Source organism: Parambassis ranga, chromosome 1, assembly GCF_900634625.1.
Source record: "Parambassis ranga chromosome 1, fParRan2.1, whole genome shotgun sequence".
NCBI lineage: Eukaryota > Metazoa > Chordata > Actinopteri > Ambassidae > Parambassis > Parambassis ranga.
The window spans coordinates 2,762,901-2,788,816 of NC_041022.1; the positions used below are offsets into that span (position 1 = coordinate 2,762,901).

The 25,916-nt window shown below is 46.9% G+C and overlaps 2 protein-coding genes and 1 long non-coding RNA gene across 6 annotated transcripts; 1 reads left to right on the top strand and 2 right to left on the bottom strand.

Moving 5' to 3' along the window:
- Nucleotides 1-642: 642 nt before the first annotated feature.
- Nucleotides 643-12,817, bottom strand: LOC114432082 (E3 ubiquitin/ISG15 ligase TRIM25-like). 3 transcript variants are annotated; one of them, XM_028399863.1, is made up of 11 exons: nucleotides 12,739-12,817; nucleotides 11,810-12,411; nucleotides 11,594-11,689; nucleotides 11,267-11,500; nucleotides 10,528-10,699; nucleotides 10,411-10,437; nucleotides 10,208-10,267; nucleotides 10,039-10,125; nucleotides 4,302-4,427; nucleotides 3,257-3,316; nucleotides 643-3,155 (listed from the first exon to the last, which is right to left on the bottom strand). In XM_028399863.1, exons 2-11 carry the CDS (start codon nucleotides 12,395-12,397, stop codon nucleotides 2,623-2,625), a joined length of 1,983 nt encoding a protein of 660 aa, XP_028255664.1. In that variant the 5' UTR covers nucleotides 12,398-12,411; nucleotides 12,739-12,817; the 3' UTR covers nucleotides 643-2,622. The 3 variants fall into 3 exon arrangements, with proteins under 3 accessions (XP_028255664.1, XP_028255671.1, XP_028255680.1); XM_028399870.1 differs by lacking the exons at nucleotides 10,411-10,437; nucleotides 12,739-12,817 and having other exon boundaries at nucleotides 11,810-12,423; XM_028399879.1 differs by lacking the exons at nucleotides 4,302-4,427; nucleotides 12,739-12,817 and having other exon boundaries at nucleotides 11,810-12,423.
- LOC114432114 (uncharacterized) lies at nucleotides 12,365-24,245 on the top strand. The gene is made up of 3 exons (XR_003670224.1): nucleotides 12,365-12,476; nucleotides 23,766-23,903; nucleotides 24,198-24,245. It is a non-coding gene; the product is annotated as an uncharacterized LOC114432114 (long non-coding RNA).
- On the bottom strand, nucleotides 13,178-22,482 carry rasal3 (RAS protein activator like 3). Of its 2 annotated transcripts, XM_028399840.1 has the most exons (19): nucleotides 21,630-22,482; nucleotides 18,857-18,999; nucleotides 18,697-18,775; nucleotides 17,716-17,783; nucleotides 17,533-17,618; nucleotides 17,188-17,317; nucleotides 17,005-17,103; nucleotides 16,258-16,932; nucleotides 16,012-16,156; nucleotides 15,796-15,940; nucleotides 15,475-15,711; nucleotides 15,188-15,389; nucleotides 14,774-14,865; nucleotides 14,570-14,683; nucleotides 14,281-14,485; nucleotides 14,088-14,198; nucleotides 13,807-13,997; nucleotides 13,607-13,691; nucleotides 13,178-13,464 (listed from the first exon to the last, which is right to left on the bottom strand). In XM_028399840.1, exons 1-19 carry the CDS (start codon nucleotides 22,264-22,266, stop codon nucleotides 13,351-13,353), a joined length of 3,558 nt encoding a protein of 1,185 aa, XP_028255641.1. In that variant the 5' UTR covers nucleotides 22,267-22,482; the 3' UTR covers nucleotides 13,178-13,350. The 2 variants fall into 2 exon arrangements, with proteins under 2 accessions (XP_028255641.1, XP_028255650.1); XM_028399849.1 differs by lacking the exons at nucleotides 18,697-18,775; nucleotides 18,857-18,999; nucleotides 21,630-22,482 and adding an exon at nucleotides 18,265-18,633 and having other exon boundaries at nucleotides 13,180-13,464.
- Nucleotides 24,246-25,916: the final 1,671 nt, after the last annotated feature.

Sequence of the window (25,916 nt, forward strand, 5' to 3'; positions counted from 1 at the left end):
TCTTGTTTGTCGAAAATCACCCATTAACAATTTCAGTGTGTAGCATACAGCTAGCTTGGGTTAGTTTGCATTTGTTGTCACTAAACTAGCATTCATATTCCTGCTATTTGGTTAGTTGTGTGGTTTGTTGTTGTTTGGAAATTATCCACTAACAATATGAGGCAAGACCGATGTAGCTTACAGCTAGCCGCTACCAAAACACAGGCTAAATGGATAAATTGATGCTTTGGGTTCATTGTTACATTTAGCTTGTTGTTAATATCAGCTAATGACACACAGCAATGTCAATGGCATGTTGCTAAGTTACAGCTAGCTGGCAGCATACATGCTAATGTTGACACCGCTAAAATACACTCTGATTGTAGTAGTAGCTTTTCATTGTGAGCTTAGTAGCTAAGTTAAAGCTAGCATGCTAACGCTAGTATTATATACAGATAAGATGGATGAAGAACATTTTTATGAGCTGTAGCTTCTTTAAAAAAAGATCAATATCAGACAGAGACTTTTTACTGATAATCATTTTAATCATTGTTGATTAAGATGCAATGATACAGCAATCCAGTGAGAGCATGTGGGACTCCATGCACTTAGCATTCACCTGTTACACAGACAGCACAGAACAGTGTACAGCAGAAACGTAACCTCTGACACAAAGAACAATGATTTATTGTTTAGTTGCTCACAGAACAAATCAACTGAAGTAAACAGAGAGAAGCAGGAAGCTCTGGTTGATGTAGGATGGTGGAAGATATAATCAACGCAGTAAAAAAACCCCTAACATCCCAAATCCAAAGTCCCCATTGTAACGACAGAGTCCACTTTATACATTAAGACCAGGTGCAGAAATACTGGCGTGAAATAAGGCGCCATATCTGAACTCTGTAGGTCACTCTGGGCTTCAGCGTTAGCACGAAGGCTAACTGAGTTAGCCGACTTTGATTCTGACGTACAGTAAAGACGGATCTTTTAGTCGATCCGTGGTTTAGCGTTGGTAACACTCGTCCGCATCAACAACTCTAGCTGGAGCCCGGCTGACATGTCGCTACATTGGAGCACAAATGTATGTACAGAATGTCGACCAACGTATCAATATTGATATTCCCAGATATCCGATATCAGTCAGGCTCTAACTGGGAGACCTGCTGGACTGCAGTGTTGTTGTCACGTCTCCCAGGCTGGGCTCAGACTTTATCTCACAAAGGCCAGCAGAGCTTCCAGCAGGCTGGTCAGTCGGACTAACGTGCACACCATAGATAAAACATTTTATTTCTATGTGGCACGACGTCCTTGGTTGAAACCAGACCGAGGAGAACCAAGGCCGAGTCTGACCTCTGTGCAGCAAAGGTCAGAGAAACAAAATGATAAAGACAGCGTCTATGTGACGTCTGTTTCCATCAGCAGAGGGCTTGAAGTCACTCAGGGCTGGTTGGTACAACCATCGAGTCTCCATTCCTGACTCAGTACTGCGACTTTTATCAGAATTACTTCGGTACGCAGAATGCGGATTTTCCAGTATCGTCAAATAAGTGACAGCGATATTCTAAATGTTACTAATGTATCCTGATAACAGTGTCTCTCTAACACCAGGAGGTTCTTTAAACTCAGCAGAAATGACTCATTATGTCGCACCAACCAGCCCCGTATACCTTTAACAGCCACACCCAGGTTTTAACCTGCAGACCTGTAGAACAGATAATCTGCACGGGACACAGTACGTGCACAGTGTGTTCTGTATAACACACACGAACAATGAAAGCAGTACAAAACAAACCCAGCTGTACCACTCCCAGCTAACACATTCTGTGCTTCTGCATGCTTATTTTAACCCTTAAAGGAGCAGTGTGTAGAATTCAGTGACTCTAGTGGTGATTCTTCCACCAACTCCAACTGCAACTGGATTATATATTTATAACCATCTTACACAAAAGTACGATATTTACACAGCTAGCATCCGTATTTAGCATCCCAATAATTCAGATCTGATACCAATGATCTATCAGAGTGATTGTTAGAGGTGCATGTTTATTTCCACTGGACCCGTTAAATGGATGGAGCACAGAGAACCCCCATGTGACACAAAGCCAGGAAATAATGGCTTCCGTGTAAGACATGCAAATATTATATTAACTCTTTGTTGTGCTACTGCTGAGTCATGTTTACTTACAGGTGATTTTACACTAGTAAATGATAAACAGAAGGCCTAAACCCTCCACACTGGTCCTTGGATTTGTTTTATTTTTTCCCCACCAAACACATTTTTTTTTTTATCGATAAGCTTTAAAAACTACATTTGTCTTTAATGCTCATCGCTGAGTGACTGCAGCGTATCACAGCCACTCAGAATTCACCCCGGTGTTTGGAGAGGCTTTACTTTCAGCTGCTGTTCCTTACAGCTAGCAAAGCTACCAACAAGAACTAATGGCAGTCGATTCGCCGTTAACTCCTGACATCCATCCTTAACTCGTCCGTCTGCACATATCTGCAGACTGGACCGAATAACCACCACCTGTTCCTTCTTTTTCTTGATTTATAGATGCACTAATACCTCAGATATAATCATTCATCCCCACCCACCCATTGTGTTTTCTTAGCTAACAAAGAGCCTCCGTGCTGCTCCGCCCCTCACGCCTGCAGCTTGCACAAACTGATGGACGAACCACTGGAGAAAATCCAGAAGGCTGGATAGACGGCTTCAGCGAACGGGAACACAAAGGAGTGGAAGGGGTACGCTCTGTCAGCCACGTTGTAGAACGTCGCCATGCCCTCCTCACAGTCCAGCAGCACGCCCACACGCTTCGGGTTGGGATTGACCAGGACTTTCTCGCTGCTGTTGTGCCACGCCGACAGCTTCACATTGAACCACTCGATGCACCAGGACTGGGCGTTGCGGCCCAGCCGGCTGGCGGGACCTTTGCGGTCGATGCTGCCGTACGCCAAGCCGATCCCGATGAAGTTGTTGCTGCTCATTCGGACCTCCCAGTAGTGGCGCCCCCTGGAGAACCCTTTGGTGGTGAGCACCTGGGAGCAGACGGTGAAGCGCTGGGGGCAGTCGGGGTAGTTTGCGTGCTCATCGGACACAGACGCCTTGGTAAAGCCCTCACTCAGTGAGATGCGCTTATGGGCCGTTCTTGGATCCAGAGTAAGCACGGTTCCATCTGCAGGGGACAGGAGATAGGGGACAGGGGACAGGGGGGCCATTAAAACAACAACCACAGCTGCTGTTACTGTGTGAGACGAGGACACCTGCTGCACTTACACTTCAGAAGTTCAGTTCTCTTTTCAGCAGATGTTATGTTTGGGCTCATGTCCACAGGTTCTAGAAGAGAAGACAGAAAGAGTCACTTGTCATAAACTCAAAGGAAAGAACTGAATCTGTGGTGCTGGGTGATGTGACCTGAGTGAGCACAGAGAGGGCCGAGGCTCAGAGTAGCCTTCAGCATGTAGAGACAAACCTCTTTTGTGTGTGCTCTCCCTGTCTGAGCCCAGGGTCTGACCTGACACCTCCTTTACCAAGATATGTTTATTTCTCTCATCGTTTAGGGCGTAGTTCTAGCATGGATGGAGGTGACGCGTCCCCACTAATGTCCAGTGATTACTAAATTGTCCCCTCCAATGTTTTGATCCCCTCCAAAAAAAAAAAAAACAGATTCTCATTGGGCGCAGGAAGGGTTAAATTCCATTCTTTTCTACTTGTTGTTGGTGCTACCCAAAGCCCTCGATATATCAGGGGCCCTGGTCCTACGGTAACACATATGATCATGTGATCGGCTGTGCCTTTCCCTGCTGTCACTTGTGTCCCTACGTTGGTTGGCAGCACCAAGACTGCCAACCAACCTCTATATTTCTCTCACAGGCTTCAATAAACGTTTCTAAACCATAACATGTGACCTTTCAACCCCTCCAATCAACCTGGACTCCAAGACGGAGTGTGCTGCGGACCTGTTGAAGACCTGGTGAGCTGCTTAGAAATTCACCCTGCTGTAGAATTATCATGTTTGAGATTACAAGAGGCAGGCATGTTGTGTATAGCAAATTTACCAAAACCTAAACATTTTACTATATTTACTGCAAATTGAGACTTACTTGACTTGCACAAGTTCATATTTGTCTGAAGTTAGTTCTCTGGTGATGTGACCGGCTGCAAATGAGTGGATTTCTGCTATAGAGCCATTATTGATCCCTTCTGGCTCCACTCGAGCATTTGAATGTTTATGGCTTGTTAGCTGTCTGTGTTCATAAACCTCGAGTGCCACATAATGATAATAACAATAAACCTTTCAGAGTCACTTCAATCAGCCTACCTGGACTGCATTTTGGTCGAGTTGGAGGAAGCTGGACTCCAAACTCATACAAGGATTCCCTGGAGTGGTTCAGAGCATCATTCGCCAGGCTTTCATCAGGCAACTGGACAGGCTTTTTAGGGGTTTCTGAAGACATAGATGTGACGAGGAAGTCCCGTCACGAGTGTTCTCTCCACCCACACACACCTGTTTAGACTCTATTTCATTTGCCCAGTAGGAGGGGCTAGGGTTATATATGTGAGACTTCACCAGTGAGGAGGGGTTTTTTCTTTTTTTTTTCCAGCGGAGTTGAGAGCTGAGTAGGCTCGTGTGTTAAAGGTCTGAGACGGAGTCAGAACCGCGTCCTTAACGGGTTATTTAATTGCTTCTAAACATCAGTATCATTTTTTTTTGATACTCGCTTTGTTTTACATTTGCATTTTTCCCAATTTTTGTTTATTGTTTTGTGAATAAATTTTGAATCACCACAACGAACGACTGCGCCTGAGTGTGTTGGGAAAATTGATCCCACCTGTGGCCTCGGAACGAGGGGAACCACGCCACATATGGTGTCAGGAGTGGGATGGCCAGTCGTAGGAAGACAAAGCACCTGCCAAGACAGCGGAGTGGGCTGCGTTCTCAGACACGGGCACGGCAGACCGAGATGGAGGCGGCTGCTGATCAGGCCGAAGCAGCATGGGAGACAGTGTTGTCTGCGTCCACTTCCTCAGCGGAGGAGGAAGAGACCCATCTCCGACTTGGCCCTGTCTCGTCGGGTGCACCTGGAGGAGAGCTTATGGTGATGATGAGAGACTTTTTATTGGCACAACAGCGGAGAGAGGACAGCCTGCTACAGGAACTTCGCAGCTTGAGGGAGTCACTCCAGCCGACAGAGCAGCCAATCCAAGGCACAGAGGGCGTCACTCCGAGTACAAGGACAGCCGACAGCCCGAGGCTGGGATTGCCTACCCCAGCACGTCAGCGCAGGGAAATGAACACCTCAGGTTGGTCGCCACCTCCTTCAGCTGGTAGTAGCCAACCAAACCAGATGGGCTTTAACCAGCCACCCACAGACTGGAGACCTTATTCTGACCCAAAAATACCTCCTTATCAGATGGGAGAGGACATTGAGAACTATTTGCTGCGTTTTGAGCGGATAGCTAAGACATGGAAATGGCCAGAGTCAGAATGGGCCTGCAGACTCATTCCTTTGCTCTCTGGGAAGGCATTGGAGGCTTACTCAGCAATGGATGAGGACAGAGCACATCTTTATGTGGACTTAAAAGAAGCCTTACTGGCGAAATTTGACATTTCACCTGAGACTTACCGACAGCAGTTTCGGAGAGGTTCAGTTCCAGTCGGAGAATCGCCTACGGAGACATATCACCGCCTGAGGGGGCTCTACCGACGCTGGATCCGTCCGGAGCAGCATTCGAAGGAAGGAATCGGGGAGATTTTCATCTTGGAGCAGCTTCTCCGCGTCCTACCTCCGGATGTGCGGACGTGGGTGAAGGAGCACGAGCCGAGAGATGGGTTGACTGGAGCCAGACTAGCGCTCCAGTACATGAATGCTCGACCACCAGCTCGTCCCAGCAGCAGCGCATATCGACCAGCGGTCCATACGGCACCGGCTCAGCCGATGAGGGAACCCGGTGAGGCGCAGCGTCTAGGTACTTCCTCTACCAGCAGAACTCTACCGAACTCGGGTAAGCCGTTGATTTGTTTTTATTGTCAGCAATCAGGTCATAAGGCTTCAGTGTGTCCAATCCGCAAAACCAAAATGATGGGATTTTGCTATGCTCCTCGCAAGGAGGAAGAAGAGCGGATGAAGGACAAAAAGAGCATTAAGACTTATAGAACTGTGACTGTGAATGGTCAGCAAGTGACTGCTTTATTGGATTCAGGCAGCTTCACTTCGCTAGTGAAGAAATGCATTGTGCCAGTCGGCAACATGGACTATAGATGTAAAACAGACATTGTGTGTGTTCATGGGGACAGTCATGGTTATCCAAATGCCGAAGTAACTGTCACCATTGAGGACCAGCCTTATCTTTTAACGGTTGGGGTTGTAGAAAGGTTACCTGTGGACATTCTTCTCGGTACAGACTTTCCATTACTTTTTGAATTGTTGCAGCAGGGAGAATGTGAAGGGGGGGAGAATGTGAAACGTGGTGATTCATGTCCGGTGGTTACCAGAGCTCAAGCTAAAACTGGTGTTCAACCGCTGCCAGACTTGGATGGTAGTCTGTGCGAGGGTGGCACCAAAGGACCGAGAAAGTCCAAAAGGCAGCGGCGCTTTGAAAAAAAACTAAAGCTAACGGAGCGTGAGGCTAAGGGGTTAGCTACCGATAAAATATGGGAAGTCCCCGAAAATATGGCGGAGCTACAAAAGCACGATAAATCGCTTCAGGAACTGTTTGCAAAGGTGATTAACGAATCGGTTGCAATTCAGGGGGGAAAGGAGTATTTTATCGTAGACAATGACATTTTATACACTGTGGGTGAAGGAGGAAAACGTTTAGTGATTCCGGAGAAGTGTAGACCACTCATCATGCACATCGCACACACCGTGCCATGGGCAGGACATCTTGGGCGTCACAAAACCTACATGAGAGTGAGTTCACGTTTTTTTTGGCCTAACATGTACACTGACATTCAGACATATTGCGCAACATGTCACACCTGTCAGAAAACTGCTCCAACTCGCAAGAGAGATAGAGCCCTTCTGCAACCACTTCCCATTATAACCACACCGTTCAGAAGAGTAGCAATGGACATTGTAGGTCCATTACCAAAGAGCAGTCTGGGACACCAGTACATTTTAGTAGTGTGTGATTATGCTACCCGTTTTCCAGAGGCTTTTCCTCTGCGCACCATCACTGCACCGGCAGTCCTGCAGTGCTTGATCCAACTCTTTTCTAGGGTGGGCATACCGGATGAGGTTTTAACGGATCAAGGGACTAATTTTACCTCAAAGCTGATGCGGCTTTTCCACAGAGAACTGGGAGTGACAGCACTCAAAACCACTCCCTATCACCCGCAGACTGATGGGCTGGTTGAGAGGTTTAATCAAACGTTAAAAAGGATGTTGCAGAAATTTGTGGATGATACAGGGAGGGATTGGCATCGGTGGTTACCTTTCCTGTTGTTCGCTTACAGAGAGGTTCCCCAGGCATCCACAGGATTCTCTCCCTTTGAGTTGCTTTATGGCTGGGAGGTGCAGGGCCCGCTCGATCTTCTGCGGAAGACCTGGGAAAGTCCTACGGAAAATGGCAAAGGGAAAGAAGGGAGTGTGGTGCACTTTGTTTTAGAGATGCGAGAGCGCTTGGCAAAATACCGAGACCAGGCTGAAATGAACTTACAGCAAGCCCAGAGAGCCCAGAAGACCTGGTATGACCAGCAGGCACGGCAGCGTGAGCTTCAACCTGGCCAAAAGGTACTTATTCTGCTTCCCTCTTCCACCAGCAAGATGCTGACCAAATGGCAAGGTCCTTTCGAGGTGACACGCAGGATGAGTCCGGTCACCTATGAGGTCCACCATCCTGATCGGAAGAGGAAAAGACAGGTCTATCACATCAACTTACTGAAGGAGTGGAAGACGCCATTGGTCGCATCAAAGCCGGTTGCTTTGGCGGTAGGAACACCTGATCTATGGGAGGAAGCAGAGACGGAGGAAGAAGAAACGACAACAACGAATGATCTGGCACTTGAACACCTCACAGAGTCCCAAGTGTCCGACATCTTACAGGTGTTTCAGGCAGTACCGACACTGTTTTCAGGCAACCCGGGGAGGACAACGCTCATGGAGCACGTCATCCGCCTAAGGGGGGGGCTACCGTGTCGTCAACGACCTTACCGGATACCACAACAGCTAGTAGGAAGGCTCCGGGAGGAAGTCGAGAGCATGCTGAAGCTGGGGGTAATCGAACCCTCAAAATCAGAATGGTGCAGTCCTGTAGTCATAGTTGTGAAAAAAGGTGGTTCGTTACGGGTCTGTATTGATTTTAGAAAACTAAATTCCATGTCGGAGTTTGACGCATATCCTATGCCCAGAATAGATGAGCTGTTAGAGAAAATTGGGTCAGCCAAATACATCACCACATTAGATTTGTGTAAAGGATATTGGCAGGTACCCCTTGACCCAGCCTGTAGACCTTATACGGCTTTTCAGACACCCAGTGGCCTGTATCAGTTTACAGTGATGCCATTCGGCCTACACGGAGCGCCAGCAACTTTTCAGAGACTGATGGACAAAGTTCTACAAGGCTGTGAAGAGTTCAGTGCAGCCTACTTGGATGATGTAGTGATCTCCAGCCATAGTTGGGAAGAGCACCTACAACATCTGAGGAGAGTCTTGGAGAAGATCCGAGCAGCAGGTCTGACCTTGAATGTTGGCAAGTGTGAGTGGGCGAAGGAAGAAACTCGCTACCTAGGATACCAGCTGGGACGAGGAGAAATCCGTCCACAGGTGGATAAGGTAGAGTCCATCATGAACTGTCCGCGACCTAGAACCAAGAAGGAGGTTCGCTCTTTCCTAGGTTTAGCAGGTTGGTACAGACGGTTTGTGCCAGAATTTGCTACCATAGCAGCCCCACTCACCGCACTAACGACAAAAGGTCAGAAAAATCCAATAGAATGGACGAAACAGTGTGATGAAGCCTTTCGTGCCCTGAAGATCTGTTTATGTTCTGACCCTGTTCTTAAAAGTCCTGATTTTAACGAACGATTTCTCGTCCAAGTAGATGCTTCTGCAGTAGGACTGGGCGCAGTTTTAACTCAAGGAGAACCAGGTAAAGAAAGACCAGTGATGTACCTGAGCCGGAAGCTGTCACCACGGGAGACGAGGTATTCAGTGGTAGAGAAAGAGGGCCTGGCAATCAAGTGGGCGTTGGAAAGTTTGCGTTACTACCTGTTAGGGAGGGAGTTTGACCTAGAAACTGATCATCGTGCCCTTACCTGGATAAATTCCATGAAGGATCAGAACAGCCGGCTTACCCGTTGGTATCTGTCCTTGCAACCGTTCAAGTTCGTCATACGACATAGAGCAGGCAAGGCGAATGTTGTAGCCGACTATTTGTCCAGGTTGCCGTACATCGTCAACCTCCGTGAGGAGGGGGGTAATGTGACGAGGAAGTCCCGTCACGAGTGTTCTCTCCACCCACACACACCTGTTTAGACTCTATTTCATTTGCCCAGTAGGAGGGGCTAGGGTTATATATGTGAGACTTCACCAGTGAGGAGGGGTTTTTTCTTTTTTTTTTCCAGCGGAGTTGAGAGCTGAGTAGGCTCGTGTGTTAAAGGTCTGAGACGGAGTCAGAACCGCGTCCTTAACGGGTTATTTAATTGCTTCTAAACATCAGTATCATTTTTTTTTGATACTCGCTTTGTTTTACATTTGCATTTTTCCCAATTTTTGTTTATTGTTTTGTGAATAAATTTTGAATCACCACAACGAACGACTGCGCCTGAGTGTGTTGGGAAAATTGATCCCACCTGTGGCCTCGGAACGAGGGGAACCACGCCACAATAGACATAGACATATGTCAGACATTAATCATCTTCAGATGACATGCTTCATGTGGGTGTGATTCAGTCAGACTTGATTGTCAGGACAAACGGCTCAACGACTGTCATCACTGTTTGGTTCAGATGATGCTGGGTGGTGCACAGAGGTATGCTGCTCTATGGAAGCTGCACCCATTTCAAATAAATGTGACATAAGCTGACTAATGAAACAATAAATAACCTGTTTTCTTACTTTTCTGAGTTTTTTTCTGAGGTTTGGGTTGAGGTCCTGTGTTGACGGGCTGAGGGACTCGAGGATTACATTGAAACCACTGTGGCTCTGCAGAGACAGCAGGTAAAAGAACATGTTATTCTTTGAACCTAATGCTGATGTAAACTGTGTGTGGGACATATAAACATACCAGGCAGGTTGCCGCGGACACTCTCAGAGCCAAACCCGGGGGAAAAGGAGGGTCGTTCAGCTGAGAAGTATCACAGTGTCATTTATTGATTGATATGACTTTGAACTGAAATCTCCCATCACCACAAACGCAGCACTGATTTGAGCAAATGAATGATTTGATTGGATTCTCATTTCCACCAATCCCCACATGAAACAACTCACCAGGTGCAACAATGTCAGTGTTAATTTCTGCAACACAATTAAACACCAGAGGCTTCAACACACGTTCTTGTTGCATCATTAAAGTGAACAGTGAACATACTGTGCTTGCATCCTCACCTGGTTTGCGCAGCAGTGGAGGTCTGGCTTCAACAGGCTGCTTAAAGATCTCAGTCAGATCCTCCTTCAGGGTGGCTGCAAAAGCCTGCGCTGCCTTCACCTTCTTGGAGTCCAGGTTGATTTGAGGGGTGAAAGGGTCAAAGTTCACAGCTTCAGGAAGTTTAGGTGCAGCCTGAGAGGAGGGAGCACAGGAGCTGATTCAAGATATGCACTTAAATTAACGACACTGGGAGACAGTCTGGACAGGTCACAAGATCACAAAGGCAGATTTATCCTGCTGACTTCCACATATGAGTGACTTTACTAATAAACTTGTCACCATCCATCCATCCATCTTCAACCGCTTATCTGTGGGGCAGCAATCTAAGCAGGGACGCCCAGACTTCCCTCTTGTCGGACACTTCTTCCAGCTCTTCCGGGGGAATACCGAGGTCGTACCTTAGACAACTGTCTCATTGACTTGAAGGGAGTCATGTTTCTACTCCCACCATGCAGCCTGCTCACCAGGTGAACACAGTTTGTGTTGTGAATGTCAGCACATACACTGAGCCAGTTTGTCGCAGTTGAGCCTCACTGTAATGATTCTGATCAGCTGTTTGAAACAGGAAACACAGTCCTGCTGGAAGACTCGCCTTCAGAGAGTGGAGGAATACCTGGAGGAGTTGTATGTGATGGAACATTCTAGGTGCAAAAATGTACAATGGACAATGCAAATAACACAACTCATGGATCGTCTTACCTGTAGGAAGGTCATGGTTTGGGACTGACTCAGCAGGCTGCGGATTTCGTCTTTGGCTTTACTCATGTCTTCAATATTCTTTGTGAACTTCTTCACCAGATTCTTGATTTTGGCCTGACCTGTCTCCACCTCTCGGTCCACAGAATTCAGAGCGTCACGCTCCTCCAGGGCCAACAGCTCCCGAATCTGCTGGTACTCTGCCGCCACCATGTTCTTCCTGCTGGTCGCTGAGTCCTGCAGGAGGAGCATCCCGAATGAGATCAGAAACAAGGCAGGTACACAGAAAAGGACTTACAGAGGAGAACGTCACTGAAGATGCTCTGTTACCTTTAGCTTGGTCTGCACAGCCATCATTTGAGATACAACAGCTTCATTCTTTGTTATCTTCCCCTCCAGCAAACCCAACTGTCCTCTCAGCTCGGACTATAAACAGACACACAAGAAGGGTCAAGTTAATTCAGGGGTTAAAATAAAAAGTGTTTGTTATCTCTGTTTATGCATGAATGGCCCATTGTGGGGCCTGGACGATGTTTTCAGGCTCACCTCCTTCTGGTTCCTCTGCTCCTCAGGAGACATGAAGCTGCAGCCTCTGTGGGTCTGTTGGAGGCACAGGCTGCAGATTAGACGGGCATGCTGGCTGCAGAAGTGCTCCATCAGCTTGTGGTGGTCCGGGCAGATGCGCTCCAAAAGATCACCAACAGGCTCGCTCAGCTGGTGGGGACTATAGATGGGGTTCTCCCGATGTGGGCGCAGGTGCTCCTCGCAGAAGGAGGCCATGCAGGTGAGGCAGGTCTGCGCCGCCTCAGCCTCCATGCAGGTATCACAGCGGATCACGCTCTTCTTCTTCTTCTCTCCAAGCAGGCTGGGGGCTCCACAGCCACTGATCTTGAGGTTGAGGGCCTCCACCACGGCGGTGAGGACCGTGTTCTTCTTCAGCTCCGGTTTGGTGGGGAATATGGTGCGACACTGAGGACAGCTGAAGGAGTCCTTCCAGGTGGCAAAGAGGCATTCTTGGCAGAAGTTGTGCCCGCAGGGAGTGCTGACCGGACAGTCGAAGGGACTGAGACAGATGCTGCAGGTCAGCTCCTCTTCCAGACCCAGCAGAGACAGAGGCTCCGGTGATGCGGCCATTATCGGACGGGAAGCTGAGGGGGAAACGAAACCTAAGCACACGAGCTGAAAACGAAACCAAAGAAGGAAAGAGAGAGAGGTGCGTTTCACATTTATTTCTCAAGTAAAGTGCGTTCTTAACGTCTCACACGTTCCCGCCTTTCATTAACAAAATGGAGACACTGATAAAACCTCTGTTAAAATGTAAACAAAGTTTTTTTAGGAGGCGATAAGACGCGCAGCGCGACACGAAGTCTCACTTTCAAATTATAACATTATATAGTATATGTAATATATTTAAACATCTTTAGAAACGAGCGGAACGACATAAGAATGATACTTTATTCAGACGGTCACGGTACCTTCGGTTCTGAGAATCGCAGTTTCCTCCCAGCTCTCCTCTCTGAAGTCCGTCTTGTTAGAACTGCGTGCCAGCCAGGAGCGTTCTGATTGGTTGAATTAATACACGATTGTCAGGTGATTCATCCAATCAGAAAACAGCTTCCTGGTTAAACTTCCTTGTGTACAACTACAGTTAAAAAAAATAAAAAAAACAGCTCATATCGATGTGTTTACAGAGAAATTGATCTTTAAATTATTATAAAAAAAGGACAAAATTAGTGAATAATTAAGTAAAGTCTGCCTTTAGAGCATTACATTAGTCAATCTTTATTTTTGGCTGTTTGTGAAGCATTAAAAATACAGATATAGACTATTTTGTAAGTACAAGTGGAAATGATGATGTGTTACACTTAACAATGAATCAAACAGACTCTGAGAAACACTTTTATTTAAGTTTTACAAATCACATTTTGTAGCTGAGATGCAGCAGAAGCAGAATGCAGCCACTTCTTTTAGGGTTGATCTAAAATTTTATTTAAAAAAAAAACATCTTATTATGAGTGAAGACTGCAGTTTACACACAAGCTGCACTCTGTGTATGTGAATTTATACAAAAGTGTGAAGCTGCAGCTTCAGGTGCTGTTGACATGTGGCTTGTTGTCTGGATGCTGTGTGTTGTTTTGGCTGCTGCTGTAGGCGTCACTCAGCTGCTGAAGGTCCCTCAGCAGGCCGGCAAACTGTTCCTCCTGAGAGCACGGCACGGAAAACAGACGGCGAGGTGTTAGAAGTTTAGATTTTTTTACAGTTTTCTTCTGGCAAAATGAATGATGTCTTAATAAGATAGAAATTTAAAAAAGCACAAGCATGAATCCTTGTTCTGTATCTTACCAGGACATTCATTCTCTCGGCTGCTGCCATGGCAACACTCAACTTCCTCTCATCTTCTTCTCTTTCTTCCTCAATCACACCCAACCTGCAACACACACACACACACACACGGAGACCAGAAAGAAGCTCAGCCCCGAGTAATTAAACAAATCATCATCATTGTTTTATGTGTGCATCGCTGTTAGACTCCACACTCCTACCTAAAGGTGGCGCTGGCCAGCTGCTCCTCTCGCATCGCCAGCAAATTCCGGAGTTCGTTCACCTCAGTCTGCAGCATTGCATTCTGGTCCTGGGTCTGGTTGATAAAGTCCTCCAGACGCTTCGCCATGTCGAGCTCTCGCTCCGTCACCTGCTCAATCCCCAGGCGGAGCTCCGACAGCTCCTGCGTATGCTGCCATGAAAATAACAAGTGGATGTAAAACTACAGTGTAGAGCCAGAGTAACTGGACGTCACTTTTAGCAGGAAGCAGGTTTGACATACCCTGTCCAGTGGGCTGAACTCCTCCTGCTCAGTCTTAATCTCACTTGACTCTCTGCTCTGGTTGACTTTAATCCAGGGAACAGGTGCAGGTGGACGCTTGATGCTGGCACTCTGAAAAAAACAAGGTGGAGGACTGTGGGCATGATTTAAGTTATGTAAAGTAACACGGGCGCACACAGTTCTTTGTACTCACGGTTTTTGGCGGTGAGATCAGTGGCTGGTTGGCACCACTCGGTTCTTGTTCTTGTTCTTGTTCGTGGTCAGATGTCGGCAAAGCTTCAGAGCTTGTCTGCCTCTTCATGGCATGCTTCGAGTGACCTGGACGCCTGTGAGGAGCACTCTGAGTTCTGGCAACTGGCTTCCTTTCTTTCATGCTCCGACTGCGGGTCCGGCCTTCCCTGGTTAATAAAACAAAACATATGAATTTAGAGTGGAAGGACTGGTGGATATATATCTATATATATCATATATAACCATCATACCCATCTCGAAGGCCTTTATTGTCCACAGGAAGCTGCTGGAGTGAGGACTGGTGAGGACTGTACTTGCCCAGGTCTTTAGGAGGAACGTACACCGGCTTGGCTTGTCCTGTTTGGCTGCAGGACAGAGGCTGCTTCAGTCACATGTACACAACACTCCATCAGATTTGGTGATGCAGAATAAGTTCCTTAGACAAGATGGAGTACCTGCTAATAATGATCCGCGGTGCTTCTGGTCCCAGTGACTCTGTGATCTGGTTCAGTATTGAAGGCAGAGGATGCAGCTTGTCAATTGTGTCCTGAGGAAGACAGAGGACCTATGTTAGGGTTCATTGGTTCAACAAATGAACAGTGGTCCATGCTTTGGTTGGAGCTTTGGGGGCACACTTGAATTTCTGAGATGAGCTCTTTTTCTGTGGTCAGAAGAGGTGCACTTATTTTTCCATCTACACCTGTCAGACAGTATTCAGCTGTTATGGATTCATCCTCACCAAGAACAGGATGTAGACCTTCAAACTGGGGCCATACACACCTACACTGATGCTTGTAGGATGGTCAAATAGCATTGGAAATCCCTTTTGTGCTGCACTTTTCCAACTGGACTCTTGCTTTCCAACCTACCTGATCCTTCTGATAGATTATATCCACCAGCAGACCGTGAAGCACGGCCAATCGCAGAGGCAAATCCACATAGCCATCAAAGGAAGTCATTGTAATCTCAGTGTCTGGATTGGACACAGTTTGCAGGAAGCCCCTCATTCCATCCCAGTGCTGCTCCAGTAATTCATTCATGAAGAGCATGTACTCCTCCTTCTCTCCAAACCTGAATTAGAACAAAACATGTCATCAAAACATGAAGCCCTTTCCAACAAATAATCAATAAGTATCTTTCCTAAGAAGCAACTCACAGGGTGAAGTTGGCCAGATTCTGGATGACTTTGGCTGTTAAGGTAAGCGTACGCAGGGTGTTTGGCTCAGGGTAAGGTTGTGTTAAACCGAAAAGAGAAGGACTCAGGATGGCTGGACACAAGAAACGAAGGAAGAGGGAAGCAGAGATGAGACGCTGGCCGATCTCTGCTCTGCCCTGGTCTTCACACAGTTCCACCCAGCTGGAGAAGATCTTGTTTAACTCTTCAGGAAAGGGTCTTAAAGCAAAAAAAACATGTCAAGCATCGGCTCTGTGAATTTAATCAAGCATTACTGACCACTGAATATTACTGTTCTCTCACCCATGCATGTCGATGATCTTCTGCACCACCTCTTCACAGGTTTCCCGTAACTGCTTCTGGTTGTTTGACAGTTCAGATGGAGGACATTTACGAGGGTCGACTTCACAGTTCTCCACAGAGGAATAAAGACGGTTAATGAAGTCGCCTGCATCAAAGAACAGTACAGTGAAGCACCACTTATTACAGGAAGTCACCTTTACCACCGAACCATCTTACCTAGGGTGTCAATGAGGTACTTCTGGCCGACTAGCTTCATGTACTCATCTATGGCTTTAGTGGCCAGCGTGTTCTCTCTGAAGATCAGAGCTTCTTTCTCTCCGAGACGCTCCACCTCTGCACTGCCTAAATCAATGAGGAACTCCTGAAGCACATTAAGGTAAAAAGACATCTGTGGTTACTCCTTTGCGTTTCATTTCATTTGTTTCATTTATTTAAACATTTAAAGTTAGACTCATTCTCCACCTTAGCTTTGCCGATACTCTGCAGTACGTGGACCAGTGCTCCTGCCAGCTCCTCCTTTTCCTTCACATTTAAAAGCGGCTCCAAGTTTCTGCACATTTCTACATAATTCACCGTCACATACTCTGCAAACTCTTTGTATTTCTCCATCGGCAACACTTGCAGATTCTGGAAACGGGCCTTGATTCGGAGTGAGGCCTGCGCCCCTAGCAGTTCTTTGTTCCCTGCTGTTCCTGAAGGTTTGTACGGAGCGATGGGGTACCACTTCTCCTGATAGGTCCTCCCTCGAATATCAGCTAAAGGTATGTTGACGCTGCCCAGTGGGTGCAGGCTGGACTCTTCTCGGGAGTGGCGCTTTTTCTTGGGGTCTTCCTCGCGGAAGAGGTGCAGGCTGATTTGGGAGACGCAAGGAAGGTTGTCGAGCTCAAAGAATTCACCCCAGAAGAGTTGACACCCTCCGGCTGCACCTCCGCTTGCCCCCTGTCCTCCTGAAGACATTGAAGAGCTGTCCCCTGCCAGGCTGGAGCGGTTAGACGGCTTGCCAACAGGTCGACTGCTGGTGCGGGCAAACAGGGTGCCGTCCAGGTGAAGCTCACAGTAATAACGCCGTTTGGGTGGCAGATCCTTGGCTTCATTAACCCACAGACTCAGGGAGTTTTCCGTGCGCTCAATGTTATCCTGTGAAAATGGATGTTTCCATTAGTGTTGTGATGTCAGAATGAAGGCGGTTTATAATGGGGTTTCACACACCTTGTTGGGTTGGGCAGCCCGTCTGAGGTCTTCAATCCAGCGGTCACGTTCGGCGGCTGAGGAACAGCCAAAGCAGTGGGTGTTCTCCGAGTTTATCACCTACAGAACATTGACCCAAATCTGCATTAGCATTACAGGAACAGGACATTTCTGGCTCCTTCCAATGGCCAGGTCAAAGCTTACCTCAAAGCAGTACTTTTCCCCCAGTATGGAGCTGTGGACTGGCCTGATGACAGTACTGGTGTCAGCGCTCAGATCCAAACTCCCCACTGTACTGACGGGAATAGACACAGACTCCCGAGAACCATAGTGCCTTAAGAAGAAGTCAGAAGAGACGTCAAACACCATCTCACCATCATTTTTAGCACCTCATGTTTCATCCTTGTAGACTGGCTAACGTGACATGAACCATTTTAAATAATATACTTCATGTGATTGGATGAGTATCTGCATCCTAACAGAGAAGCTAGTGTGGATGTGCTTACGGTACATAGGGACTGCCAGGTTTAACCCTAACATGTACTTTACCTGCTTCCTTTGTTCAGTCCCATCGGGGTGGGCTGGGTGCTGCTGTTCCTCTTGGCCTTGTTCTCAAGACGCCGCTTGATCAGTGCCTGACAGCGAAGACGGAAAGTATGGTGAGTGCAATTATGTCTTACATCAACAGGATGTGAACACAGGGTGCACAGAGGGATTGTATCTGGTGCTCACCCTCACGCCGCCATCTTGGTTCTTTGGTCGTGGACCACCTGCAAGGCCCGCATGATCCGGGCTACATTCTGTAAATGAAATCCACACTTTGTTTAGAAACATATAAAAATGTCTTAGTCTGACTGTATTCTTCCTTTTTTAAGTTTTGTGGTTAATACTTTGAATCTTCCTGTTTTCTGAGTATTTGTTCTCTAAGTATCATGGCAGGCGCATTATTAACAACTGCATCTGTTGACCTTTGTCCCGCACTATAAATATCCAAAATGTCATCCTATCAGCAGCACTCATGTGTGCCCAACCAATAGCTCTCATACTAACATTTTTCAAGTTTGCTATCTTGCCAAATGTTGTCATATTAGCTCACACAGGATGTGGGTTTTTACTGCGAGCTGATAGCATGCAGTGTACAATCCACTAATGTATGTCTGAAGCCCACTGAATGCATTATAGAGCACGAACATTAGACACTGTGTGTGTGTGTGTGCTATGAGTTACTCTGAGTTGTATCCTGTATTAGTTAACCCTTTAGCCAAAGATGTCTTTGCTTACCCAGAGCCCCACCACAAACAATCCAGCGTCTAAATCCCATCATCTAGTCTGGAGCTGTGCCACAGTTCTTGGTCACTTGGAGCTCTGCTTCTTTAACATCTCCCTCCTCTTTTCATTAACGTACTCTAATGCCGGATCTGTGTCTTCTAGCTTCACAACTTCTTCTAAGTAAAATGTCTGAACTGAATGAAGACACTAACTTCTCTCCTTTCTCTCTCTCTCTCTCTCTCTCTTGCTCTTTCTAAGCTTTCATTGGACGGCTAGAACACCCAGGCAAGATGCTATCTTCCCATAGAGGAAGCAATTTGACTGTCATCTGACGAACAAACATTCAGCTATTTCCTCTGTGTCTCTGCGCAGAAACATGGTGCTGATGTCAGTGTCCGTCGTGTGTGTGTGTGTGTGTGTGTGTGTGTGTGTGTGTGTGTTGACCTGTGTCGATATCTACAAGGTTCTGCATGCTGAGGTTGGACAAGCAGCTGCTGACACGGTTTCGGGTCCACATTGTAGGCTGAAGGAGGACAGACACAGTGGCACGTTATGTAAAAAAATAAGATGTTGTGATTGTGCGTTTGTGTGTGTGTGTGTGTACCTCCTCCTCTGGAGAAATGAGAATATGTCCATCTTCGAGCATACAGTTGCTTATGTCCCATAGGGGGACCTCCTGAGGTGGGGCCCATTGCAGTCTTGGGAGTTCAGTGACTGAAGCTGGTGTCGGTTCAGCCTCAACCACATCTGCCATGTAACACAAACACACAACATGAAAACACACACACGTCAGACAGGTTGTAATGGTGCACAGATAGAGCAGCAGAATAATTGCAGGCACGTGCTGTTTGTTTGTCATTTTTGGTAATTATGGCATGATGACACTTATCTCCCACAGCGTTTGGCCACACCCATGTGTGATGTTGCTATGGTTACTGATGCTATCTCTGTGTTTTATGACACACTGGGGCAGCTGCACATCCAGTGATGTCTCAGTTTTTTGTAGAGAAGGTCCAAAAAGTGTTAGAAATCCCCATGATGGTTTTTATGTTTCCTTATTGATCTAACCCAACATCTCTGGGCAGCCATGCTGTCTGGCACATGTCAGTGTGTGTGTGTGTGTGTGTGTGGTGTAAATGGTGCCTGTTTGATGAAGGTTTACGGACGTTATCTTGTAAACTTTGGCTTGTTATTTGTCTTTGAAGTTGTGGTGGGCTGAGGTTTGTGGTGTGATTAGACAGAGAGTCGGACCTTTGTGTCCGGTGACACATCACACACCAACAGGTACCATTTAACTTATTATTGACTTCATTCTGCATCAGTTTGGCACTTTGGAAACGTGCTTCTGTGCACCAGCCATAACCATTCACTCTGCAAAACGTCTCTTTGTGAAGAGCCTAGAATCCCTTCTCTTCAATGCTGGTTTGTCTCTTTAAAAAACGGTCACTCAGCCTACATCACATGCGTTTATGTTATCATCTAGAGGCATTTTATTCTGCCTCCTGGAAATCCCTCTTGAACCCACAGACTGATTTGTTGTATAGAGTAGAAAAAGCATTGTGATGACTGGCCAGACTAGTGCAGCTGGACCAGGACTAAAGGTTTTTATAGACATGTACGTCACAGTGTCTCTGGTTTATCTTTGAGTTTCCTCTCAGCAGTGCAGGAAGCTGGTTTGTAAATTGAGGTAAAAGTAGGTGTTGGCTTGTTGTTTTTCCGTTACAGATACTTTGAACTTTCACAATAATTCTGTGCAAGTTTGGTCCGAAAGTAGCGACTGAATGATCCTCGCTCTTTAGACATCCTCTTTGTCAAATCTTCTTTTTTCATATTTGTACTTCTCTTTTTTAAGTACATGACGACAACATCGTGACAACACGCAGTGCGCTGTATGAGCGGCTGACCTCATTTAGAAAAAAGGTGTGAAACTACACACACTTCTCACCACCACTGGTCACCATCTTGGCTATGAGATGGAAGGAGAGGGACTGAGAACTGCAGCCGTGCAGAGTATGTGCCACCACAACAAGCAGCAGCTAGATTAGGCAGATATGTTGCTGTAATGAATTTCCATTTTCATTATTTGGAACAACACTATGCTCATCCTGACCTTTTGTCAGTCATGCTGATGGACAGATAATCAATGCGCTGATGGTATTAAACTGTGCTACTTGTCCGCTAACACAGCTTTAGCATCACAAAAAAGGAGGTTTATGAATGCTAGTGTCTAACAAGAATAATGTTCTCCTGATCTGCAGCTCATCAAAAATGGATGCCATGTAGCTGTAGAACAGGAGAAGCTAAGGTGACATGGATACAGGAAGTGACGGATCAGTGCAGTAACACAATGATGGTGAAGTACGTTCAGGGGAGCTGACCAGCCAGCCATTGTTTTTAGCCTAGCACAGAACTGAAAAATACCTCCCGTCCCGTGTTGGGACCGGAGCCTGTTTAACTGGATCCAGCCCCTCTTGCTTCAATATGAAAATATGCATGTTGTTGTTATCTGTCCTGCTAGTGTTTATTTCCCATATTTGTGGGATAAAATCCATTGTTTGCTAACAGTATGAGCAAATTTAAATCACATTATAGAAAGGGGGACACGTTCAGTGATGCTTCATGCTGGGCCTGAGAAGGTTTCAGTGTGAGGTTTCTGTGCTGTCTTTTGTACTGGAACAGGACTAAGGGAAGTAATAAACAGACGTTCTCCTTATTTCAATGGTTTTAAATAGAAAATTTGCACCTTATTCTTTATTTGCCTGGTTGTGGAAACCTCTGATTTGTCTCCACCACATGCACAGCTCCAGAGAGTGTGTATAATCTGCTTCTGAAAATGGTGCTCTTTAGTTGAAACATCACTCAGTCCAGTATGTACCATACGATGTCAATATTTGATGCATTTCATGACTCTTCCTGCTGCTGCTGGAACACGCCCTGCTCGGCGAATTTTACAAATTAAGCAGCTCTGGGCACACTTTTACTTCCTCACGCACAACACACAGAGGCCTCAGGTGGCATGAGGCCTGAAGGCCTGGCTGTTAGAGGAAGAGGTTGAGTTTGCTAGCTCATCTACCATATGGTAAAAACATGAACATGCTGTGCATCCTAGAAATAAAAAAATATATATTGGGCTGAGAAATAACAAAAAAACAACAGCGCCCTCTCATGCAGAGAAAGAAGAATTCTCTCTTAATGTGTGTTTTCATGACAGGGATCGTCTGATGGATGCTGAAGTACTATTGATGAAAAACAATCTGTATTTATCATCAGTCACACATGCCACACCTCAGGCTGCAGCACACAGAAAGTATTTCCCTACATGAACACACTAAGTGTTTTTATGGTTCGGTATGGGAGCAGTACTGTCTGATTCTTACCTGGTAGTAATGATGGTGTGCTGCTCCGGCTCTGCAGTTTGGGCCTCTTGAGCTTCTGGGACACAGTCCTCAGGTATTTTTTTAGCAGCGTCCCTCCGCTGCCTCTCTGTGAGGGGTCGGTGGAGGACACCCCCGAAGCCTCTGCAGCAGCTGAGGATGAGGCCATCTGAGCCGAGCCGGCAGAGCTCGAGGACGTGGACAGGGCTGCAAACAGTGACCCCGGGGGCTCGGAGAGGGCCCTCCTGAACGGGTTCTTTCTGGTTCCTCCACTGCTGCTTTTTTCGGGCTTGGCTCCCTCACCACCTTTCCCACTGGATGAGGCTTTGTCGCCGGGGTCCTCGCTCAGGGCCTTGCGCCAGTTTTGCATCTTGGTCCACTTGTTGCTGGAGGCCTTCTGGAACTTATCGATGGTAGACGTGGTAGAAGCTGGTCCTGCTTCTCCTTCCTCTTTCAGCTCATTGAGCGTCCCCTTGGAGCCGGTGTGCCACTTGTATGTGTTGAGGGGGTCGGTGGTCTCAGATGCTTGTCCTGGAGGAGGCTCCACAGATGAATCCTTCTCCTTCTCCTTCTCTGGTGATTCAGGCTCCTTCAGCGGTGGCTGAGCTGCAGCCTCTGAATCTTTCTCCTCACTGCCCATATTTACATCAAATACCTTCAGCTGCTGCTCCTCAGATGTTCTACTGTCTTAACGGACCGAAAGAGACCAAGTTTTCCGTGTCCTCTCTGCTTCTATCTCTCTGCTTCTCTCGTTTCCTGTCTTGCAAAAACGTTATCCGGCAACAACATGCTGCTCCGTCTGTGGTCGCTCTGCTGCACAGCTCAACTGGCTGTTTGCTTCCTCATGAAATGACACAGAGAAGTTCACCTATTTACAAAAACCTCACTATTTTCATCTGTTCATAATATTTTCATTTGATACTTCCCTACTTCATCTTGTCTTCCTGTTCTGCTTTTTATTATCTTATATTATGTTTGAGCTCAGGATCTCATGGTCAAAGTGTGACTGCATGCAGGCGAAGGAAGGAAGCCTCATTTGAGTCAACACTTTGTTATTGAATGAACGTAATAAAGCTTGAAATTAGAATAATGTTGTGTACTATATGCTGTGAAAAGGTGTGTGACAGCATCCACTGGTGTATCCACTTGCTGGCAGGCAGCTACCTGTGGGTGTATGTTGACTGTTAAAATCAGTTTCCTGTCAGAGCGAGGCTGCACTTCCTGCTCAGATCAGTTTGTCTGTCTCTGAAAAACCACTTCCTGCCCCCATGCTGCTCTCTGCTCACACAACACCTGCAGGATATTTATGTGTCCCAGTGGGCTCAGGTTTTTTACCATTAGGTCACTGGTGATACGTTTAAGTGGGACGATGAGCCACTGATGGAGGCACGGCTCTCTTTATATTCAAATTCAAATGGCCTGCAGACTCTAAAACAGTTTATGTGGGTTGTCTGATTCACATCTGTCCTATAAATACTGCTGGGAGAGTTTCCTAAGAACAAGATTTTGGTGCATTTGTCTGTTCTTCTTTTTAAAGAATCAATTCCATTTTTTTCTCTATTTTTTATTTGGCTTCATCAGTGCCCTCTGGTGGCTTTGTGTTGGTATTGTCAAATAGCTGCAAGTATCAGTATCAGAATCAGAATCAGAATCAAAATTCCTTTATTTATCTAGGAGGGGAAATTCTTTTTTGTTACAGACAAAGAAATCAAAGATAAATTGAAATATGAAATAGAAATATATAATACATATCTAAATACCTAGATAGCATTTAAATCCCTGAGTTGTGTCTAAAGAAGAAGAAACATATTTACTACTGTATAAAAACCTTTACATAGTAAAGAGCAGGACATGAATGAACCAGTATGAATGTACAGTGTCTGAGTGACTGTTACGCTTCAGAGTTCAGTTTCTGAACGAGCTCCTGTAGCTGGTCAGCACAGTGTGGAGCGGGTGACAGGGACAGTCCAGTATAGTCTTTATTTTGGACCACGTCCTCCTCTGACGCACCTCTGTCAGAGAGTCCAGGTCCTCTCCCACAACATGGCCTTATGTGATAGACTGTGTGCCGCGTCTCCTTGGAGACTCTTAGACCAGTTTAATGTTTACAGACAATGAGGAAGTGAACTCTGATCGCAGGTGTTTGCAGTGTCGGTCCTCTGAGGGTCAGACGGAGGGACTTGAACGGACCGTGGTCTGCTGCCTGTGGAGATGAAGGTGGAGGTGAAGGTGGAGCTGCTGAAGTTCTGCTTGGCAGTCTTTAACACCGTGTTTCTGGTGAGTCCATCTTCACTTCCTTCAATAAGCTCAGGGGACTTTTTCATCCAGGAAGTCCGAGAAAAGATTCCTCTGGATTAATCAGTCAGAATCCTTCTGATCATCACTGATACATTTTCAATGTATTGTTTTTCTATTTCTTTTCATTTGTTTTGAATTGTTGATATCAGCTGGTTTATTTAGTAGTTTCCTCTTTGAAGCCAACAGCAGGAACAGATGTTCACTTTAACAGTAAAGCACAGTCTGAACAGTGATGATGCTCAGAGCCTTGTCGTTGACCTTTGACCTCTGTAGGTTGTGGGTCTGAGTGCGGCCGGCTGTGCGATCTGGATCCTGTTCGACAGAGGAAGCTTCCTGAACTCCCTCCCCTCCGGTAAAGACTGCAGCTTTAAAGGATCAGCCCAACATTTACAAAGAGGACCCTGCTTTAGCCTAGCTTAGCACAAAGACTGTAAACAAGAGGGAACTGTTAGCATAGCTCAATGACACTGTGTGTGTGTGTCTCTGTGTGTGCAGAGGAGCTGCAGGTGGTGTCCGTGGGCCTGCTGGTGATCGGTGCGGTGGTGGTGGCGGTCAGCGTGGCTGGATGTGTGGCAGCGACCTGTGAGATCAGGTTCCTGCTGCTGACGGTGAGTCAGTGTAACGTCTGATGCTGCATTCAGGTCACGTGGGAAAATGCTGCGACCACATCCAGGGCTCAGTCAGGTGTTTTTACCTGTGTGTCCCTCGGCTGATGTGTGGTGGGTTTCTTGAAAGAACACTGAGAAATAAAATCCTGTTTTGTTTCTTAGTGCTGCCCCCTGCTGGTAACCTGTGCTATTATTTATTGTAACATTTACACACTGACCTGACTCCTCTTCCTCCTCCTCCTCCTCCTCCTCAGTACCTTGGCTTCCTGGCCGTCCTGGTCCTGGGTCAGCTCTTCATCACACTGCTGCTGCTCATAAACAGACAGAGGGTGAGCGTCCACCCTCAAGTGGCCGGGCTGTGGATGATTCTGATTGGCTGCAGCTTTGATTGATGGGTGAGGCGTTCATCAGTGTGACCTGCAGGTGTGTGTGTGTGTTTGCAGATCGAACAGAGCCTGAGTGCAGCCGTGGATCAGGTCATCGGTCAGTATGAAGGCAGCCGCTACAGCAGACTGATGGACAACGTGCAGCAGGCTGTGAGTCCCAGCTCCTCACCGAGGACACACACTGACACACACACACACACACTAAGACACACACCAACACTGTGACTGACTCACAGGGCGGCTGCTGTGGCAGGACCGGTGCTGCTGATTGGCTGAGCAACACCTACATCCAGAGCCTGAACCTGACGAGTCCAGACGTGCTTCCGTGTTCCTGCTTTCACTCGTTTCAGCGCAGCGTCAACTCTTCCTGGTGCTCCGAGCTGCTGAACCTCACTCTGATTGGCCAAGGGAACGGCACCTTCACTCAGGTACCGCTGACCGCCACACAGAGCGGCACGAGCTCGCTCCTGAGGGGGCGCCGGCGGCTCTTAAACTGCTGTGTTTCATATCGCTGGTGTGATGTGATGTTTTACCCATGATGCTGCTGGGTTTGTGGTTTTCAGGGCTGCAGTCAGACGTTCAGTGATTGGCTGCAGGAGAACTCCCTGACCATCATCGCCATGGACGTCGCCCTGCTGTCACTGCAGGTAGTAACACTGCACTGCCTGCAGAGGGCGCAAACACGCCTTTGTCACAGTCTGAGGATTTTTAGGTGTCTTCACTGAGTCACCAGCAGATCACTTAGACCTGTCAGCACTTCCTGTCTGCTTCTGATTGGATGGTTTTGAATCAACATGGCTGCCTGTTTGTGGTTATATGACATAAACATTTAATTAAGGGTGAAGAAGAAGGAAGATCAGCACAGCTCTGTATCTGTTAGTAGATGAGGTACTGAGGTAGGTGCTGAGACCAAGCAACACAATCTGCAGTTCCTCCAGTGTCCACTAGAGGCTGTCTCATACAGTGAGTCTGGATGGTAACCTTATGTTACTCTAGCT

Bases quoted from the DNA above. Each gene is read 5' to 3' on its own strand.
- LOC114432082 (XM_028399863.1), bottom strand. From the start codon at position 12,397: ATGGCCGCATCACCGGAGCCTCTGTCTCTGCTGGGTCTGGAAGAGGAG. The intron at 10,438-10,527 runs GTGAGGATGCAA...ATTGTGTTGCAG, and splicing joins TCCACTGCTGCGCAAACCAG to AAATTAACACTGACATTGTT. The intron at 3,317-4,301 runs GTAGGCTGATTG...CTTCTCTTCTAG, and splicing joins TCGACCAAAATGCAGTCCAG to AACCTGTGGACATGAGCCCA.
- rasal3 (XM_028399840.1), bottom strand. From the start codon at position 22,266: ATGGGCAGTGAGGAGAAAGATTCAGAGGCTGCAGCTCAGCCACCGCTG. The intron at 16,157-16,257 runs GTGGAGAATGAG...AATGTGCTTCAG, and splicing joins AGAGTATCGGCAAAGCTAAG to GAGTTCCTCATTGATTTAGG. The intron at 14,199-14,280 runs GTGAGTACAAAG...TGTTTTTTTCAG, and splicing joins TGATCTCACCGCCAAAAACC to AGTGCCAGCATCAAGCGTCC.